The sequence below is a fragment of the Chaetodon auriga genome, chromosome 19 (assembly GCF_051107435.1).
Source record: "Chaetodon auriga isolate fChaAug3 chromosome 19, fChaAug3.hap1, whole genome shotgun sequence".
NCBI classification, from domain to species: Eukaryota; Metazoa; Chordata; class Actinopteri; order Chaetodontiformes; family Chaetodontidae; genus Chaetodon; species Chaetodon auriga.
In genome coordinates this window covers 9,370,484-9,391,315 of record NC_135092.1, presented here as the reverse complement: position 1 = coordinate 9,391,315, position 20,832 = coordinate 9,370,484, and the positions used below count along the sequence as shown (strand labels likewise).

At 44.4% G+C, this 20,832-nt stretch overlaps 3 protein-coding genes across 7 annotated transcripts; 2 read left to right on the top strand and 1 right to left on the bottom strand.

Moving 5' to 3' along the window:
• The first annotated feature begins 1,045 nt into the window (after window positions 1-1,045).
• Window positions 1,046-6,007, top strand: kiaa1958 (KIAA1958 ortholog). The gene is made up of 6 exons (XM_076758801.1): window positions 1,046-1,220; window positions 2,262-2,555; window positions 3,624-4,119; window positions 4,302-4,475; window positions 4,689-4,880; window positions 5,034-6,007. Exons 2-6 carry the CDS (start codon window positions 2,271-2,273, stop codon window positions 5,339-5,341), a joined length of 1,455 nt encoding a protein of 484 aa, XP_076614916.1. The 5' UTR covers window positions 1,046-1,220; window positions 2,262-2,270; the 3' UTR covers window positions 5,342-6,007.
• Window positions 6,008-6,310: 303 nt separating this feature from the next.
• LOC143338432 (SOSS complex subunit C-like) lies at window positions 6,311-8,247 on the bottom strand. Of its 5 annotated transcripts, none has more exons than XM_076758804.1 (5): window positions 7,907-8,247; window positions 7,559-7,596; window positions 7,307-7,403; window positions 7,053-7,140; window positions 6,311-6,845 (listed from the first exon to the last, which is right to left on the bottom strand). In XM_076758804.1, the coding sequence occupies exons 2-5, from the start codon at window positions 7,578-7,580 to the stop codon at window positions 6,747-6,749; spliced, it is 306 nt and encodes a 101-aa protein (XP_076614919.1). In that variant the 5' UTR covers window positions 7,581-7,596; window positions 7,907-8,247; the 3' UTR covers window positions 6,311-6,746. The 5 variants fall into 5 exon arrangements, with proteins under 5 accessions (XP_076614919.1, XP_076614918.1, XP_076614922.1 ...); XM_076758807.1 differs by having other exon boundaries at window positions 6,607-6,845; window positions 7,545-7,596; window positions 7,907-7,923; XM_076758803.1 differs by lacking the exon at window positions 7,559-7,596 and having other exon boundaries at window positions 6,317-6,845; window positions 7,907-8,230.
• Window positions 8,248-8,907: 660 nt separating this feature from the next.
• On the top strand, window positions 8,908-19,523 carry snx30 (sorting nexin family member 30). The gene is made up of 9 exons (XM_076758526.1): window positions 8,908-9,231; window positions 12,367-12,582; window positions 13,363-13,473; window positions 13,597-13,755; window positions 14,433-14,622; window positions 15,579-15,778; window positions 16,588-16,677; window positions 17,287-17,439; window positions 17,598-19,523. Exons 1-9 carry the CDS (start codon window positions 9,109-9,111, stop codon window positions 17,673-17,675), a joined length of 1,320 nt encoding a protein of 439 aa, XP_076614641.1. The 5' UTR covers window positions 8,908-9,108; the 3' UTR covers window positions 17,676-19,523.
• Window positions 19,524-20,832: the final 1,309 nt, after the last annotated feature.

Genomic DNA, 20,832 nt, shown 5'->3' with positions numbered 1-20,832 from the left:
CGAGTTCAGTCAAGTCACTGAACTCATACATAGAGGAAAAACCTGCACAACCTGGTGTTTAAAGCTCCATCTGCGGCTCAGATGATCCTACTCATGTACACTTCATCCACTGCGTTTGATCATGCCTCATAATCAATAGCTACATGGCAATTAATCACATCCACAATATATTATCTCACTATTTCTTTGATTATTATTATTATGTATAATCAATCATTTCATGAGTTTAGAAAAAGATATCTGCATTGAAGGGTTATTTTGGGTTTTCTGGAATGTAAATATACTGTATTATGCAACATTTGCACATACCAGTCCTGGCAAATATTGCATATACTGCTGGGCGCACAGTAGGAAGTCGCACTGCCACAAACGGTGTGTATGTGTGTGTGTGTGTGTGTGTGTGTGCACGTGTGTGTGGGGAGGTGTGTGTTCAGTTACCAAGGTAAGTGAAGATTTTTCTGGAAAAAAACTTATCAGACATAAATTATTTCTCACAGCAGAGTATTTCTGTATAAAACACAAGTGCAGGTGATCTTTACTCTTACTTTCAGCTCAAATATTAGTTTCACTTCTTGCAATTAAACTTCAATATAAATAAAGGATATAAACACTTTGATTAGGCTGCAATTAAGTGACAGAATCAGTTACAGATTCATGTTTGAATTTGTTGTGTAAGTAAAAAAAACACTTAGAAATTCTTCAAATTCTACTATATATTTACAATTTCTGCTCTTTTTTTTTTAGGAATATGGTACTAAATTTAAAAGTCAGTTTGCTGCTCCTTTGCCCCAAAGTTTCATAGAATATGCAATGATAATATAATATAATATAATATAATATAATATAATATAATATAATATAACATAATGTAATATTAGTGTGCGTTTTCTTCACAGTGCGTTGATGCACCTCGGCCACTAGAGGTCAGTGTTACACCGCACAGTGGGAGCAGACGGCAGTTCATCCTCCGGTCCAGCTGCTGGCAGTAAAGCAGCTTTCACGTTGGATTCTGGCGATATTAAACCTTCCAGACAAAGACTGTAATAATTAAACAAATACCCGTACCTACGATATGATATTCATGATGATTAATCAAACGTTATCTGCGTCGTAACAGGATTAATAGTCGCCTCTGTGTGAAGCGGCCGACGCACGCGGAATCAATGAGGACGATGCGATGATGTGAAACGCGCCTGGACTTTTAACTTCTCATCCGAAAGGTAAATACGAGGTTTGTTGATGGGCTGGAGCAGCTTTGTTCCTGTGCCTGATGGACCGTGGTTTGCCTGCAGACAGATGTGACAGACATGTGTGATGATGGGCACGGTGTGTGTGTTCGTTGGATGGTTGGAGGCTTGAAGTGAGAGTTCAGAGCGTTCAGTCATCATCAGCTGCGCGCGGGCGCCTGGGTGCGTGCGCGCGGACACGGATCAACACTTGGCCTGTTGTATGAAGCTATGGCTCGTCCAAAAAAGCTTGTTAACTGATTTTGTGAATTTTAATTTGATTTGTGTCTTCTCTTATCGCAGTGAGTTCCATCTGCCTGTTCGAAAATAAATTAAAGGTTTCAGTCGTGCAGTCATTTTAGGACAAGAGTTACAAACAGGAAACTTCATAAACAATCTAACAAGTCGTGTTCTTGATGAAGCTGCAGGGTTATGACTATTTCTGATTTATCATAGAACTTCAATGATTAATCCATTAGTCGATCAAGAGAAAATTAACTGATCAAAATGGACTTTTCAATTGAATCATTCTGTCAGCAAAAATGCCAAATATGAGTTGTTCTCAAAAGGGAAGATTTTATGTTTTTGTCTGTCATCCATGATAATAAACTGAATACCTTTGGGCTTGGGACTATTGGGTGCACCATTTGGCAGGATAATTGATAATAAATAATGGTGATTTGCAGCCCTAATTTATCATGACTCTTATTTCAAGGCTCAATCTATCCCATATTTATTTGAGCAGACCCTGATCTAAATCTTGGAGGTGATTGGACTTCCTTTGAGCCTTGCAATGTTTTTAGCAAACCTGAACTCAAGAGCACCTGAGCTGAGTTCAAGTCGATGTCAACACCAAGCCAGGATGGTTGAGAGTGAACAGAAACATCTGAGTAAACCAGGACTGACAAACAGCACAGCCTTTGTGGGCATCAAAACCTTGATGAAGTGATCAAAGTTTTGGCATCTTAAACAACTGCTATGCACCAAACCACCCCACCTTCCGGCTGTAGACACCTTCTCCTCTCCCTTCTGTAGGTTTCTGTCATGTCCGACCTGGTTCAGACCACCTCTGATGGTCTGTGTAAACTCGTCCGCTGGGCTCACAGCCATGGCACCATCTGCAACCTCATCCCCAGCCTGCAGCACCTCACCTGTGGCTCCTATGTGCTGACACCAGAACCCGGTCCGCATGGCAGCAGCGTCCCCGTCGCCGTGTGGGGTTGTGGCGCTGGACACGCCTACCACTGGCCCCTCAGTGACCATAGCAATGGCTCAGTGAATAAAAACCAGGGCCAGGAGAGGTTTGTTGGAGGGCGTCCGTCCAATAAGGTAGACTAGAGATTTAAGGTATTTTGTCTGTGTAATCTTGAATTCTTTCAAATGACACCCGTCCTACAACTGAATGTGAATGCATGCTCTTCCTGAACTGTCAAACTGTATCCAACACCTTTGTATTCTTTGAGGGAAAGGTCACCTGGTCACCTTCCTTGGCTGAGCAGCCCTTAGAGTCAGATCGCCTTGCAATCCCATTATTGTACATTCAGCATAGAAAAGCAGATTTTGAAGTGGACACTGATGTTACTGTCTACTAAAGTGTCTTTTTTGATCTCACTGGCATTAGTTTTTGAAAGACATATAGGCTTTAAAAGGTTGCTGCTGTTATGCTTTGACAGGATTTGGACTCAATAGCAGACATGGAGTAAGGCTAAAAATAGGACTTTATTGAATGAGCAATGAGTGAAGACTCCGGGGGCACAGGAAACTTGTAGCTGGGAAGTCCTGAGAACAGCAGGTGAGGCACGAGGTTCTGAGGTGGGGAGCAGTTAAGGAAGGGATACGCTGGAGTGCACGGAGCTCAGGTGGTGTGAGTACTTGCATTGAGAGCACATGGTGGTGGAGGCACAGCTGAAACAAAGGTGGTGAGGGTTGAGGGCTTGAGGCAAGAGGCTAGGTGGCATGGTGGCAGAGACAATGGAGCTGGAGATCAGTGTAGGAGAACTCAATTCAGACAAAGGAAAAAAGACACTGATAAACAGCCAACAATACCACTGAGCAGCAGAAACAGTCTGCCAACGAGTCCTCAGCAGTCCGCAGCCTTTATGCTGTGCTTGATTGTGATGAGTCCCAGCTGTGTTGGAGCCAGTTCCCAGCCACCTGGAGAACCACACCCAGCCTCTGCCAAAAAAGGACAAACAGGAAACAAAGCCCCACACCTCCACAGCACACAAGAAAACACAAGAGTTTTCCAAACTTCCAAACCACCACAGCTACACTGATGTAGCTTTGCATTTAACATTTCTGTAAATGTAGTCAAGACAACTCTCATCATCATCATCATCATCTTCATCATCATCACCCCATGCTGATTCAGTCTATTCTCTCTTTCTTACCTTCCAGGTGACAGTGAGGGCATCATGTGACCTCTCTTATAGCGATGCTGCCTCGGAGGGGGAGGAGTTCAGCAGCCGGCTGTTTGACATTGCTGGATGTGATTCGTCGGCCACAGATGAAGATGGCGACTACGAGCCCCGCCCATCCAGGAAAAGAGGCGGGGCACCAGGTGGAGCGGCTGTGGGGAAGAAGGTGAAGCAGGAAGCAGCCTCAGCAGAGGATTATGACACTGCTGCTAACATCACTAGCATGGGGCTAGCAGTGACAGCCGCTGTGGATGTTTCACAGGCTTGTCAGGCGCCAAACACACACTCTCAAATCACACACACACTGTTGCCTAACAAGCCCCTCGCACCCTGCCCTCAGAATGGACAGGATCCGGGGTGTGAGGGATTACTGAACCCAGAGATGGAGCCGCTGGGGGGAGGCAGCTGCATGGCAGGGACCATGGAGCAGGCCGAGAGATGCAGCTCTGCCACAGAGGCTACAGAGAAGATGGCAGGTAGAGCTTAGTCGTGACGCTTTAAAAAACATGCAGAGACAGAGCTCATTTGTTTTGTGTGTGTCGCTGGTAATAAAACTTGATTTTCCTGATAGAGTCAAATACAAGTGAAATCCATGTTTATGTGCATGTGCATCCAGCTGTCTGTCTTCCTGTTGCTCACTGTCTGTGTGACTGTGCAGGGGAGCAGAATGAGCTGGAGAAGCTGCGAGAGTTACTCTGTGCAGAACGCAGCCGTAACCAGCAGATGACGGAGATCATCTCCAGTCTGAAGCAGGACAAAGAGCTGCTGCAGCACGAACTCACGAAAAAAGCCGAACTCATCTGTGACTTCCTGCAAGACAAACTGCGGCCAGGTAGAGTTTGGGTTGAAAATCCATCCCCTGATGACGCAGTAGTACTAGTAGAATCAAAAAGTAGAATAAATTAGTAAACTAATCAGTTTATTATAACTCTAAACCTTGACATGAAACTTCTCGAAAATCCAGGAGGTTCCTCTTTCCACTCTGTATTACATTTTATTGGTATCATATAATTCAGACTCGTCATTTTTGTATTTCTAATTCTAGAGAAGAGGCGGACTCATTGCTCTAGCCAGATGGAACCGGGAAGTTCACACATGACCCCCGCTGATGATGTGGCAGGTTTTGATTCGTCTACACTGTTTGACTCGTTTGAGGAAATGGAGCTTCACCCTCTGGAGCGCCACAGGATCCTGAAGAGCAAGAGGAGCCGGGATGGAGAAAACACCCGAGTCAGGAGTAAGGACATCACAAGGAAGATGGACTGTTCCATAACACTGACATCAGTCATACTGTGGTTATGAGCTCCCACAGAGCATGTATGGTTATTACCAAATACTGCCTTCATTTGCTTTGTCTGTGTGCTGATGTGTCTCTCATTGTCCTCTCCAGTGAAAAACGTGGTGGGTGTGATAGCGCGCTACATGGCGGCCCTCCAAGAGTTTCGACGCAGTGTTTCCATGAAGGTGGCCTTTGACCGGGTCGGCGTGGACCGCAACACCATCTCCCGCACAGCGGCCATAGCTGAGCTCAGCCTGGCCGCTCCGGAGGTGTTTCACGCACTGGCACCGTGGGATGAGAAGGAGGAGACGCTGGCACATTATGCCCACCGCTGCCGACAGGCGATGGATGACAACATTAAGGCCAAGATCAAAACGATGAAGGCAAAAGGGGAACTGCTGCCCATTGTGTCCAAGTGACAGATGCAGAAAGTTTGCTGACTGAATCAGTGGCCAAGAATCCAACACAAGCATCAAGCACCCCATCCATGAAAAAGCTCACCCTTCAATTCTCCTATTCAACCATCTGAGTATGTGGGGGTCCGTTTATTTCCTGGAGTCATATTGCGAGGTTGTTGTAATTTTACTTGTACCAACTTTTTCTCAACCTTGTGTACTTCTGATCATCACGTGGCTGCAGAACATTCTGGCCGCACTTTTGCTTCTGTGGGTGTAGAAGTAAGTGTTTCTGCCTCCTGTCCAGCGGATTTTTCCTCACATGGTTGTGAAAGAATAAGCTCTTGATCTTTGTTTCTTCAGAACTGTCACCAAAACTGTCGACCATTATTCTTTACAGCGGTCACGTCAGCTCAGATTCATTATAATCAAGTTCCAACTTCTGAAAACAGTAATGAGTAATTGGCAGCTTCTCTGGTGGTCACTCAAACCACTATATTATGTGGCTCTGCCTGAAAAAATTCTGACCAATAAGGGATTTTTTTTTTTTTGTATTCAAGATTCACTGGCTCAAAAAGATGTTTTTTTTATGCATGGTGATATACAGTCATTCTGTTGCATGTGTTGTTTTGTGTGCTGCCAACCACTGTTTTACAATAAACCGCTAAAAACAACGACAATTAATAAATTAAGCAAGTCTTATTTCATGTCAGAGAGGGAAAAATGATATGCCTTCATCCACGGGTATGGTGTGGTGTAAAAAACCCAATTTCAGGCACTTTAGTGGCTGATTAAAAATGAAAAAGCCTTAAATAAATACAGGCTTTCAAAGCAGACATCCCACACACTTCTGTTAAAAACACACAAGGCCCAGAAATGAGAAAAACAAGTGAGAGCTGATCATAAAAACGTTAACATAGCCATAGACTGTGCATTTAGACCTTCTGCCCCCTTTTTTGTTTGCAAAAATAAAAACTGTGATTAAATATATGTATATATACACAATTGAATGTAACTTTATTATCCAAATATCAATACAAATGCATTACAAATGTAAAAAACCTGACAAAATGTGCACTTTAAAGCCATGTGATTAGAGCCATGAAGGGCAACAGAGCAGGATAGCATTTACAGAGCTTGTGTAGTTCGTTTTTAGTCCCTGGATGACTTCACAGAATATTTCACAGCCACCTGGAACCGTCTTCTGACTGTTTGAAAGCTTTCCTAAATTCAGCGGCCAGCTTGTTAGTCTGGAAAATGTCGAAACGAAAGATTTACACTCCCCTGAGATCACTTACAACATGACAAACAACTGTCCATGAATCACAGGCTTAAAAAGAGGAAACTGGGAGAGATGCAGGTCTGATGCATGTCGTTTCAAAGCTCTGTCTCATGCCAGGCAGCAGGAGGGGGACAAGAGGTAAAAAGGTCACGACTCAGGCTCCAGGCGTGGAAGGACGGGGAGGATGAGGTTCCCAAACGAGGAGTCCTGAGTGATGAAGAAGCCTGATGAGTGTGCGTGTGCATGCTGCAAGAGAAGACAAAGGTTTGCATGAAGAGTTTCTACTGATAATCACAATCTGATAGTCGTACCAAATAACAAACAGAATACAGCATGAAAAATAGATTCATTCAATTTTGGTAAATAATAACTTGTTGTTCTACTTGGTACTGTGTGACAAGGCTGTGTTAAATGATATGAAGCTGCAGTTATGCTGGCCTGCCTCTGTCTCACCTGCAGGGCAGCCTTCTGCTGGGCAGCGATGTGCTGCTGCTCTGCGTTGTCCCTGAACTCCTTCAGGCTCGGCCTGGACAGCGAGATGCTACAGGATGACAGGGCGAGAACAAAAGGAAGATAGTTTACAGTGCTGATGTGTAACTGGGGACAAAACCCTTGAGAATATATCAACATGTACAATGGCACATGATATCAATGGCTACTTTCCCCCCACTAAATGCTTTCTTTGGCTGGCTGTACACTGTCCTTACCTGGCTCCAGGTGTGTTCATGGACTGATTCTGCATCAGCCTCCTCCTCTCCTTCTCCAGTTCCGCCAGTATTGCCACTCGTGTCTTGTTTGGGAAGGCTGGGTGAAAGATACAACAAGACCAAGAGACAATGGGGGAAGAGAGAGAGGGACAGAACAAGATGTCAGCTAACACCACATGCCTCATCTAACGGTTCTGAGTAATTGCTGATGATTGTGTCAATAAATGCGAGTACACACACAGACATACGTACGTATCGTCTTGTTGAGTTGCATAGATACAAAGGTTACACTAGAGAGGTTAAAAAAGGATAATATTCACCATTTTATAACTGAGTAAATTAATATTTTACACAGCAGAATATGTAGGATTATAAAGACATTTGTTTTCGTTGTAAAATACTAACTGAGGGGCATCGTTATAGACAAGCTATGTTAGCTTGTTAGCTGTATTTCCCACAGAGGAACCACAGAGCAAAATGCTTTAAAGGGGTCCAGGTTTCATAGCTACGCCCCTGGAGTCAGGAATAGTTACAGATAGCTTGACAAAGACAAAGAACTGTAATATCGGCGTCGTCTGTCCCAAAACAACAACAAATTACCTTGTCCCGGAGGATTAGCAGCCATGTCGGAGAAGGTAGCAAGAGGAAGGTCAAAATTACAAACCACACACAGGACTGTTTTAATGGTTTAGCTTAAATTTTGTTTGCGTTTCCTTCCGTCCCACTGGTGGATAACAGACAAAGATAAAAGTCCCCCCGGACAATAAATGTAACTTAACCTTGAGCTGGATAAATTACACAGAAGTTGCTTTAGTACAGTACTGTTACAGCCGCTGAAAGTTTAAAATAACGATAAAACTCGTGAATATGTACGGGTGATCAGTCGCATTTTGCCTCTCGACACCGTGTACCGGTTTTTCAGATAGGCAGGTTCGCCGGATAGGAGGAAGAAGACAATGTCTCACTCTGCGCCTACTTCCGGTAACCAAAAACGTTATCACAAAAAGAGGACGACACAAAGCCTAGCCAATGAGCATGATGAAAGTATATTACCTAAGAATAATTTATAAAAGAATTAACTCCTTGAATGAATCTGGATATCACTGAAGTCTAGATATCCGGGAAAAATCTACATGCATAGGAATCCAAATTGTAATTGCCTTTTCAAATATAAAATGTATATGAATCGCTCATATACATTTCATATTTGAGGAGGCAAATAGAGGGTTTGCTAGTTTTTCCTGAGCTTTCAATCTCATCTCGCATTTTTTTTCAGTGCGTGTAGTTTGCTCAGTTGTCAAGGAGGTAGTGTAATGACAAAATGACAGTGAGTTAACCAACAAGTTAACTAATGAGTTGACAATTCTGCCTAATGTCAAGCAACCGTGGCTGAAAGCTCTGGAGAAAAAGATAGTATGTATGTAGAGAGTTGTTTTCAAATGCTGCTTCCTTTTTGTGCTGTGTGATGTTTCAAGCCAATAAACTTGGTAAAAAATTACCAGGGCTAACACTTTCACTAACAGTTCTCTCGTCTTCTCAATAGACGATCTTTAGCTTTCACTCGTTGCTTGTTGTCATGTGACGCACATGTTTACTTCCGGGTTCGTGTAGTTTAACCTCCGGAGCTGCGCAGTGGGGAGTCAGCTGACAGTTGTGACCAACCAGCGGGTGTAACATCTCAACTGAAGAGACCCTGAATGGAGAAAAAAGCCTCCCTCTGTCTACACTAAACCGTGTTAGCCGCGGAGAACCGGACAGCCGTTGCTCCCGATACCCGGCCACGTTTTCCCGCCTCCTGCAGGATGAGTGTCGGCGCTCCGCGAGGCCTGGCCAGCTCGGGGCAGAAGCCCATCACGGAGATCCTCCACCCGCTGTCCGCCGCCGAGGAGCCCCTCTCAGTCACAGTCAACGTCGGAGGGGACAAGGTAGGGTCTGCTGGGGCTGTACTGGGACCGGTTTGGAGGTTTTAAACAAACCAGGAGACGTAGAGAGGACAGTTGACCAAAGTAAACTCTGTACACTAACCTTTTTTCAGGGTGGCACCACCGTTTGCGGCTAAATCCACGAAGTAAGAACTAGCAAACTGATGGAAGTTTAATGGAGGAAACGGGCCGAACACTAATCAACGCCTTTTCTGCTTAATGGCCATTATTCTAGTTTGCATTGAAGATTTAGTGCCCGTGACTGGAGGTTAGAGATGAGCTGGACCGTTTGAGTTTTCCACTGAATCACTGTGGCATGAAGGAGACATCTCAAAAACCACAAACAGTGTCTTTGCTGGCTATGTCTTATGGAGGAACTCACTTTTTATTACAACACAGAAACAAAAAACCGCAGATGCATTAAAAACAAACAAGCAGAGGTAAAGGGCGAATATGATCTCACTCACTCACTCACTCACTCACTCACTCACTCACTCACTCACTCACTCACACACACACACACACACACACACAGGGCAGGTTACTATAGTGTGAGTAATGTGTTTACACCATTTAAAGTCGATCATGTTTACACGTGTTGCTTTGCACTGACTGCAGTTTACACGTTTCGCTTAGAAAACAGATTTCTTGTCATCCCACTTCCTCAAAAGGGACCTGCCATCATTATCAGCCTAGGTAAGCTGTGTAAACAACGATGGACCAAGCAAACAAATCACGAGGCTTTTATTCTTCCTGCTGCTGTTTTACTTTGGAGTAACAAGCTTGACAACCACGAGGCGTTCCAGTTAATTATTGGCAACAGGATGCTATGAGATGTCCTTTAAACTGGGTAACTTTGCATGATAAGGTGATGTAAAGGTTCTGGTCCCAGTCTGTTAGCAGAATAACCAATCAATTTGTGAACATATTTCAGTAAAATGTAGGAAAGGTAGGTCATGGGCCAGTGGAACGTGTGATTACTTTTTGTTGTGGATCAGGATTCAGAACAGAATTTAAAACTTTGATGTGATACTAGTATTAAAAATGAGACAAGTTACCTCCTTCCATACCACTGAAAAACAGGAAGAAAAAGTCTGAACTGAGCACATACCACGTTTCTAACAATGTTAATAGTAATAAACATTCTAATAACTATTCTTAAATGCTTTCTCTCCTGTGTGAGTCTACATAGTCTTACTGGTTTTGATATGACTTCTTTTCCTTGGTGTCGCTTCACTTGTGAGCACAGTACCATGTTTGAGTAACAGTGACAGGTCACTCGCTGGCTGTTGTGACATCCACTCGCGTAGTGCCTCAGCCTGCAGTCATGCAGTGGCTGCGTTGCTGCAGAGAGCGCCGCGACGGACGCAGGCTGAGAAGCAGTTCATTTCCTTCTCTGGTGTTTCACCTGTGCAGCCTCGACGTGAAAATCGTGATTGCTGATCTGTTTTTTTTATCCTCCTAGGGTTCTCATGTGAACAAAAATTTCCATGTTACACAGAATCTGACCTGCTGCTACGACTGTAGTCTTCATTTCAATGTGTTTGTCACACTAAGACCTTAAATTCAAGCTCTATCCCAGTGTTACAATAAGCAAGACTCCACCTTATATCCATTCCCATATCACAGTATTGATTACTACATCTCCAAACTCTGCTGTGTGTGAAAAACATCTGCTTCCCCTGTGTGATATTTCCTGATTCCTCCTCGCTGTCAGCCTCAGCGTGGCTGTGTTGCTGTGGCCTGGTTGTTCATTCACAGTGGCGTACTGATGCAACGCAATTATCTGAACTGTGATTACCAGTGCAGGTTAGCACCACAGTGTAAAAAAAGAGAGCACTTATAGCGTCAGCAGCCTGTGTGTGCGTACAGTAGCAGAGAATGGTGTGAAGAAAATGTGTGTGTGGTCAGTGTGTGAAGTTGCAGAGTGTGTATGAGGCGAGTGAGTGAGGAGAGACAGGAGTAGCACTTTTTTTGACATTGATTGAATTGAAAAGTTGCACACATGGCCACTTCAGGCAATTAAGAAAAAGTACATGCGGCAGAAAAAGGTGATTAAAGTTGAACATTAGCTTCTCTGCCTTCATGCACCTTCACCTGTTTCAGTGCTTCCTTCCTTCTCGCGAGGGAAGTTGTGGCCCCAGAGGACATCAGCGACTTGTGAGAAATGTTGTCAGAGTTGAGATCAGCTCAGCTTGTGGTGGAAGAATTGGTCGGGTAGTTTTATTTTCAGCCCTGCTGCCTCGGTGTTTTTCCCTACCTTCCTGTCGTGCTGTTTATGTTTTGGTTGTTATTTATATTTAACATTCTGCTGTCCCTGCAGTTCGCTAATGAGATCTTCAGAGTCCCTTCTGAATGTGCAGTAATACAGCAATCATCCATTCATCCATTGCAGAAGCATGTTTTTTTTCATGTCCTTTGAACATGAATGGGATTAAACAGCAGCTAAAAGTAGAAAGTGAACCACACAAGTCTCTTTTCTCTAATAATGACGTGTCCAAATCCACAGGTCGGTCTCTTTTGAGCACACGCTTTCCACAGCCTCCACTTTTTGTCCAGTTATTGGCCTTTTTATAGCGTTTTCTGAGCCCTCTTGCTGTGTTTGGATGGAGCCTGCGGAGGGAATTTGTTGTCTCTGCTTGTTTCTATAAAAAACACTGAAAACTGGAAGTGCTAGAACATGTCTGACAGCACCAATCTTTCACCAACATACCTGTGGAAGAGCGTCATGTGTGAATAGCCAGGCACTGATTGGATTGATTAATGCACCGAACACCTGTTTGTACAGGAAAACTGTCTCAAAAAACACAATAAAATGAAATAATGTGTTCATTTGTCAATCTGTGGATGGCATAACCAGCTATTATTTTCACAGAGTTGTAATTTTATTTCTATTAAGCCTGCGGAAATGTATCTCCATCCCACAAATGGCCTATCTCTCTCCCCTCATCCATCGTTCAATTAGAAAGATGGGAGTCGTGTCAGATGATGCAGGGTGTGTACGAAGCAGCAGCCTCAACAAGAGCCCCTTTGACAGAGAGAAACAACTGCATCGCCATCAATCTATCAGCTCTTTGTCTGCAGCTTTTCCCACTGAGCCATTCAAATTTGGTGTCACCGTCGTCTCTGTCCACGCAGGAAGCGGGACTGACCAACGGCACGCCGGTCGAGACGTCGAGTCCCGCCTCCGCCTCCTCGCTGTTCAACAGGCTGCAGCTGGACGACGACCTGGAAACAGACGTCCGGGACCTCTACGCCTCCACAGAAACCCGCGACCTGTTTGTCACAGTCGACGACCCAAAGAAGCACGTCTCCACCATGGAGACCTACATCACCTACAGAGTCTCCACCAAGGTCTGCTATTGGCCGGTGTCATGGTAACACTGTCATTAAACTTGTATGTAATGGGATTATTATAGCTTTGTTTAGCAGGAGCATGAAGAAACACTTGCACATGATGCACATTTATGACGATTGCTACATGCCATTCCTCTTATCAGTGGTTGGTGCTGGTAATATGCCATGAAATGTAGCAATACGCTTGCAAAGGCAGGGAAAAAAGACTGTTAGCTAGCAAACATAGATTTAAAAAAAAAAGTTCCAAATTCTTCCAGAAGTCGGTTGTGCAAATGTTTTATCACGATGGAAACGCAGTCCGGTTTCCATCGTGTAATGAAAGAAACAGATTGAGATGGAGCCGCTGCCAGGAGCCGTCGGGTGGCTGCATGACGACAGCGACTCTGCATGCTGTGGTGCTTTGGCTCAGAGGGCCGAGACAAATATCACAGCCCAGTATGAACACAACGTGTTGATTAAGAGCATGTGGGGGGGCGTCTTTTCACACCGTATTGTCAGAAAGGAAGAGAGTGTGTGTCTGTGTGTGTGCATGCACTGTCAGCTATGTTTCAAGGTCGATAAGCATGCACAGTAATCCTAAATGGGCTGCGATAAATAGACATGGCCCCCCCTCCAGGCTAATGTCTTCACACAGTTCTGTTACACACAATGAAAACTGTTTCATAAACTTATCATAAATAAGCTTTATGCAAATTGTCATTTTTAAATTAAGGGTCAGTATCCTCCCTGTTAACACATCAAATGTGTGTGTGTGTGTGTGTGTGTGTATTTCTCCAGACGACACGGATAGAGTTTGACCTGCCGGAGTACTGTGTGAGGCGGCGCTACCAGGACTTTGACTGGCTGAGGCTCAAGTTGGAGGAGAGCCAGCCGACCCACCTCATCCCTGTAGGTCCAGTGAGCCATGACGCGACCTTCGTCCTGTCCTGTTTTCCATTTAGAAACCCTTAATTTACTCTCTGCTCTACTTCTCCTGTTTTCTCCTCCTCATCCATCTCCCTCCGTCTCCAGCCGTTGCCGGAGAAATTCGTGATGAAGGGCGTGGTCGATCGTTTTTCGGAGGAGTTTGTGGAGACGAGGATGAAAGCTCTGGACAAGTTCCTGAAACGAGTCGCGGACCACCCTGTCCTCTCCTTCAACCCACATCTAAACGCTTTCCTCTCTGCCAAGGTAAGACAACACAAGAGTGGGACGTTCAGGGACAGTTTGGTCTTTTATAGGAATTGATGTCCCTGGCTCTGAGCGTGACCAGCACACAGACAAATTCAGGCTCTCTCTCTCTCGCCAAAAGTTATAAACTGTGGTGACTCCTTCTGTCAGAAACACAAAGTAGATAGTCGCTGCTTCTCCAGTCACATGCTTGCATGCAATTCATTTTATGAAGCACCTTGTCATATTGCCTGTTTTTGTACAAATAAAATACAGCAGCTCTTTCAGTAAAATGCAATACTACAAACTAGAGAGCTTTTGCTTCCTTACTGAGTGTGTGTGTGTGTGTTGTCCACATCTGCCATCAGTCACAAATTTTGTCTCTAAGTAGCTGAGACACAAGACAAGACTTTATTGATCCCTGTGGGGAAATGAGGTTGTTGCAGCAGTACGATAATTGGACTCCGAAGGAAGAATGAAAGTAGGGCATACACATAATGGAACAGTATCAGTTCTACAGTGTGAAATGTGTGATGAAACACCGCAGCTAATAAAACAACAGAAGAAGCTGACAGTTTCAGATGGAAGAGAAGAATGCATCATTAACATCGATGGATGAGATCATTACGTATACTGTTTTCTTGCCCGGTTGGCGCAGTTCTCGCATCATGCGACTGGTTGTTACTGCGTGTCTGCAGGACCTTAACAAGCGTCAGGGTCTGGCCCTGCTGACCAAGGTGGGAGAGTCGGTGAAGCACGTGGCCGGAGGCTACAAGCTGCGGGCGCGGCCGGCCGAGTTCTGCGCCATGGGAGAATACCTGGACACCTTCAGCCAGAAACTGGGAACCATCGACCGCATCGCCCAGAGGATCCTCAAAGAGCAGTCAGGTATCAGAAGATTATTTCTCCGGCCACTAAACAGTCATTTAAATGTTATAGGGGACCTAGTGGGCTTGCAAATTGTTCTTAACCAATTTATTGATACAGGATTTCAAACAGGAACATAAAAGAAGCGTTTGTTTTTCTTTTTGAGCTTCCTTTTACTTATTCTGTTATCATTTACACACAGCCTTGTTGTGCTAAAGGTTTGTGCATAAGCCTTGGGATTTAATAAGCACTTTCACTGGTTCGAGAGCTGAAGCCACGTCTTCCTCGTCGCTTCTTGCAAGCATGTATTTTAGGCACCAGGAAGCAACATTTTGACACAGTGGTGTGAGCGCTGCTTGCAGCATTCCCTCAAGTAGTGCTCCTTCATACTCCACTTGTCCTTCTCTCAGTAGACCGACTTACTGGCAGCTATCTCCATGAGCTACATGCAGGGGCCATAGCTGCCATACAGTCTTTAGCTGGGTGGCTAACTCTAGCTTATGTGAACTTATCTGCAGTATTGAGCCACTCATTGCTGTAGTGTTTGGTCTAGAAAAAACCCCTCAGTCTTTTGGGCCTTGAGGGGTGCATGGTTCATATCTGCAGGCGTCACTCATGCATGATGAGTGATGCTGCAACTACCTGTCACCTGCCATGTGAAATGCTCATCGCCGCCATCTGTTCGGGGGTTTTAGACGTGCTGTGGTCTATGGCCTAAAAAATCTGCAGTGTAAACACAAGGTCCATGTTTCCATATTGGAGGAGATAAGATGGGAACTCGGGTTGATAATGAAGGCCTGTGAACTGACAGAGAGCATGCGAAAAGCAAATGGCATGCATGCTTGACTCAGCAGCCTGGCTCTCAGCCATCGCTTCTCTCATGTGTAATTTACAAGTATAGATTTTTCAGTTAAACGTGGCAAACCCTCCGTGAAAGATCACGACTCTTGTTTTCTATTTCCTTTCACCCCGACCAGAGTACCTGACAGAGCTGCGAGAGTACGGCACCGTGTACTCCAGCTGGGCGGGGTCGGAGGAGGAGCTGCAGCGCCCCCTGGAGGGCGTGGCCAGCTGTGTGTCGACGTGCTGCAGAGCGCTGGAGGATCAGAGTGAGAACATGAGCCAGGACTTCTTGCCTGTACTCAGAGAGTACGTCCTCTACATAGAGTCCATGAAGGTGAGAGGGACATTTTGTGTTTCATGTCCTCCTCGGAGCACTCAGTGCGGTACAGAGAGTCAGCCATGTTGTCAGTTAGCAGCTGCAGTACTGCAACAAAATAGGCCAAAGAGCATTACCCCCATAGACTTTCATTATTGAGAAAAAAAGAATAAATATTATTGAATTAAAAGAATAATTATCAGTTTCAGAGTACATCCTTTATCTTGCTACACACACTGCTATTTTGGCAGTTGGTATCCAAAAAAAAAAAAACCATCACTCAACCACCTTACACTAACAGGAAGTGATACAATATGTGCAACATCGGAGGCCACAGATGGAAAGCAGAATGTTTTTCCGGTGATTTAGTACTTGTTTTGGTTTGATCTTTCTCAAACAGTTTCACCACCACCCACAATTTGTTCGTTTTTGTACGGCTGTGAGCAGCTCCTCCATTTCCTCTGCGCTTTGCGTTGTGATTGCAGAACAGTGTGCATCAGCAGCGCAGGATTTAGCATGCACACTGTCTGCTTTGAGTATGCTTCATTTTGTCATTTTTCCAGGGCGAACTCGCTGCATACTAAACACCTGATTAGACTGAGTGTGCGGCCTGAATTTGGGACACAGCTACGCACTGGCTTTCCTATTTGACCCTGAATAGAGGAAGCAGCGTCTGAGATTCTGATGTCTCATATCCTCATCGAGTTCCTGATTCAGCATGTTTCATGTTTTTCACACGTTGCCTCTCTTAGACATATTACAGCATCAGTTGAATGTCACATTAAAAGTGCGAAATTAAACAGTTGATGTTTTCTGGTTGATTACAGAACGTTTTGAGGAAGCGCGACCAGAGCCAGGCGGAGTACGAGGGCCGACTAGAAGCGGCCATATTGCGCAAACAGGAGGACAGAACGCCTGTAAGCCCCCTCCTTCCTCCCATCTGAATCTGAAGCTCCTCTCACATATGGAGGCCTTGAAATTGCTGTTGCCATCTGTGGGAGTGTCAATAGTTAAACAAAGTTCACTTCATGGTATTACTTTCTGTCCCACTGGAAGCACATGATGGGACATTTAACCATTTTAATACAGAGGTTTAAATCATGGAAATTGTCCAATAATAGTGATGGATTTCACGAAGAATCATCTTTCAAGACATGGAGCAAAATTTCTCTTATACATATAGTAATGATGTACCATATTACTTTGTTTCCAAGAACCAAGTTTCGACATCAGTGAGTTATTTTCTTCAGAGGAACAAACAAAGGAAAATTGGAAATAGGAGTGAATAGTCTCTTCAAAATAAGAGCTTCTAGTGTTGGTACATGGATATCTTTTCGTCAACATGCCATACAAACTCCACAAAGAGGATTTGAGAGGGAGAGTCGGTGAAAGCCTTCTGTCTCTTTTCAAATTCCCCTAATACGACCCTCCTGCACCACCCAGACCCCTGTCGCACTGTAACCTGTAGTCTTGTGTCATGTCCCCCAAAGGCCCCTGTAGCTGTAGTTTTCTCTCTGTTGCCATAGATGCCAGTGGAGGTGGAGAAATGCCAGGACAAGGTGGAGTGTTTCAACGCGGACCTGAAGGCAGACTGGGAGCGCTGGCAGCGCAACAAGAGACAAGACTTCAAACAGCTTCTCATAGGGATGGCCGACAAAAACATCAGCCACTACGAAAAGGTAGGCGCGCTGCTGGAAGGCGCTGTGTCATTTCCCATGCATACTGTATTTACACGGAGCCTCCACTGATTTTGACTTAAAACATCTTTCTCGTGTGTCACTGCCTCTTTTTTCTTTCCTTTCAACTCATTTTCTGCCTCCGTCTCCACCCTCTGCAGTGCCAGGCAGCGTGGGAGTCCCTCATAACTCTCCTCCAGGACAAACAGACTGAGGACAAAACGAGTGAGACGAACTGAAACACGTCCTCGTGTCTCTGCCCCCCCCCCCCTCTCTGTATAACACGCTCTCTCATGCCAAGGAAGAGGACGGAGCAGGCAACAGATCTGATCTGCTAGACACTGCCCCTGTTCTCCTGTGAGAAAACCAGACGGAGGGGAGCCGCGTCTCCCAGACATCACACCTGTGAAGGAGGTAACGAATGGTGCATTCAAGGACAGCTGGGATAGAGGAGAGACCTACTATGTACAGACATTTTCGCTTTTCTTTCCTTTGTTCTTTCTTTCTTTTTGTTGTTGTTCTTATTGACTTTTTCTACTTCATATTTCCAGTTAACGGTCAGTTGCCAATGCTGCTTGTGTTTATTTAACCACGGTCTGTTCTCTCTCAGTTCACATTCAACAAAGTATGAAGGAGAACTCATACAGATAATAATATTTTGTGCAGGTGTGAAGTATTTTTTTTTTTGTTACTGTCAGGTTGTAAAAGCCTCTGCTAATGTAACACTAAAACTCTCCTCTGGAACAGGACTCTTGAAGGCATCATATTGGCTGTAAATTTAAAGGACCATACCCGTTACTTTTTGCATGTTTCGGCCCATAAACCCGTATAGTTGTCATTACTGTCACTCATTTCCCAAAAAGGTCATAAACTTCCCAGTTTTCCTATTTTCCCTGCAACCATTGTTATCATGGAAATCAGCTTTCAGAGACTTGAAATCGTGCTGTGGCAGCGGTCCTCACGCTCAAACAGAAGCAACACATGGACGGAGAAAGAGTGGGAGGCGCAGCAACAGAAGACTTCAGTAAAAGCCTTGAATGGTTTCTCAAAAGGGAAGCTTCCGGATGGATTTTTGATGCTTACAGATAAATGGACATGAAGCAAGACCACATTTAGCAATGACGGTGTGGGTGTTGAGCTTGATCAGGGAAAAGATGTTGTGTTTTTGCTCCAGGAAGCTGAGCACGGAGCCACACAGCAGATTCAGTTCTGTTTATGTTATGAGTGGAGTTGTAGCAGCACCACCTGGTGGTGGAGCTGCAAAGTGCTTTTTGTGCTTTTTTTTTTTTCTAATACCATGGCCATTCATATTTGCTACACCTCTCATCTTCAAGGGAGGGCTTTAACTTGGAGATGCTAAAGGGCACATTTCCTCATTGAAAAGCACACAGGGGGAATTGAAGGCAAAGACTCTAATTTCTTCTCTTTAAACAAACCAATGGAGTGTCAGCTTTTTCTTTTTCTTTTTTTTTTGAAGAGCTTTGTAGAGTCAAATGTCATTTGCCTGCAGTAAGCTGCATCAGTGGCACTCATTTACAGAACAGTCTGAGGAACAAACGCTGCATTGGGAACATGTGGCGTCATCGTGCCCCATTGGAAGTGACAAAAAGGCCACGCCTGCACACTGACTGCCACAAAAGGTGAACAACAACAACAACAACAACATTTCAATCCCACTTGGATCTTCCTCAGCTCAGAATGTTTGACACAAGAAGAGTAAGTGTGGAAGGCTGGCTCTGACCTGAAACAAGCATGCTGATGGTCTGTAGAGGAACAAAGAGCACCGGGGCTCCTAAGAATAAGTAACTCAGTAATGTGGAAGCATTTCTGTTAAACCCTCTGATGGAGCAGTCTGACGATATGATCTCATCATTGTTTCCTCTTTTTCTTTCTTTGCGTCAGAATGTTGCTGATGTGGCCTTAAAGGAAAAATCCATTCTGAGATATTCTGTCAGACGTCAATGTGTAATCTTTGCTGAACCCGCTCCTCAGCCGCACTGCTAGCTCATCACACTCAGCGTAAAAGTAGCGAAAACTTGACCAATGATGACAAGGGCAGATTCAGTCAGGGGCATCTTCATAAACTGAAAAAGAAAAAAAAAAAAAAATCCAGCAAATGTAATAATGATTTCTGAGTTCTTTAGCATCAGTTCATTTATTGACATTTTCAGAAATAAGGTGCTTATTTGACTTTTCCGAGTCATGCTTTGTTAAAAATCCCCTGTGTTGCAGTCTTTCCTTTTAAATGTCCGTTTGCCAGCTTGTCTTTGAATGGCCCTTGTCCTTTTTTTTTTTTTTTTAGGCTGCTGTCACATTACTGAACCTGCCCTCAGTGTAGCCAAATGTGAAACAGACATGAGAGGAGGTGACTGTGGCTGTTTTGGGTACTTTGTCAGTTCTCTTTTTATCCGTCCTTCATGTTTTCCCCTCGAGCTTTAAGAGCATGAAGCAGCTACCGTTTCCACTTACTACCAGACGTCAGCGAGGTGACGCTTGAAGAATACTGAATTTTTACATGTGTGCTGTGAGTGCAGGCAGTAAGATGGAGCCGTCAGAGCGTTACAGCAGACGGTTCTATGGATGCACTGATGCTAAATCTTGTACCAAAACATTAAAACCCACCATGAAGATCAGAGTCAGAGTTTATGTTAATAGTCACGATTTATATGAACGTGCACTTTTAAGAAAATGCTCTGCCTGAACCTCACAGTCTGGCTCACCGTCATTCAATTAAAAGCAGCAAGGATTCAGGAGAGTTAGTGCATCATTGTTAAAATTAAAGGTACCCTGGAGGGCTAAGGACGAAGGAATAGGAAACGTAGCACACACAATAAGCTTAAATGGATCTGATCGGTACTGTGAATCGTGGCAGTGATTCAAAAAACAAAAAAAAAGGCATCAGTGCATTTGTAGATTTTCCTGCTATTTGGTGTAAATGTACTGCAGTCAGCGCACCAGCCTGATGAAGTGACCCGACCTGAGCGTGCACACGTTTTGGGATCATCAGACTTGACTGAAAAAAAAAATGTCTTTTTGCTCTCATGGCAATATACTGTATATTCAATATAGCCCAGTGTCCGGCTGAATCATACGGCACAGCTGAGTCTATTTTTGTACAACAGAAGTTGGAGATCAGCGTTGGGTTTCCAATGAGCGTGTGACACATTTTAAAAGGGATTTTGGAGATTTGTACCAACGATGTAAATTTAGCATAACCAACATATGAGGATTGAGATGTTTTATTTTCAGTGCTCATTGGAACCCCAACAAACAGTTCTCTAATTTCCTTCTTCTTACTCATAGCCATTGTAAAATCCCCATCTTATACTGTGTGCCTGCTGATTTGTTTTTGCACTGTTAAGCTCCATCCCCTGGCAGAAAAGCCAAAACAAAAAA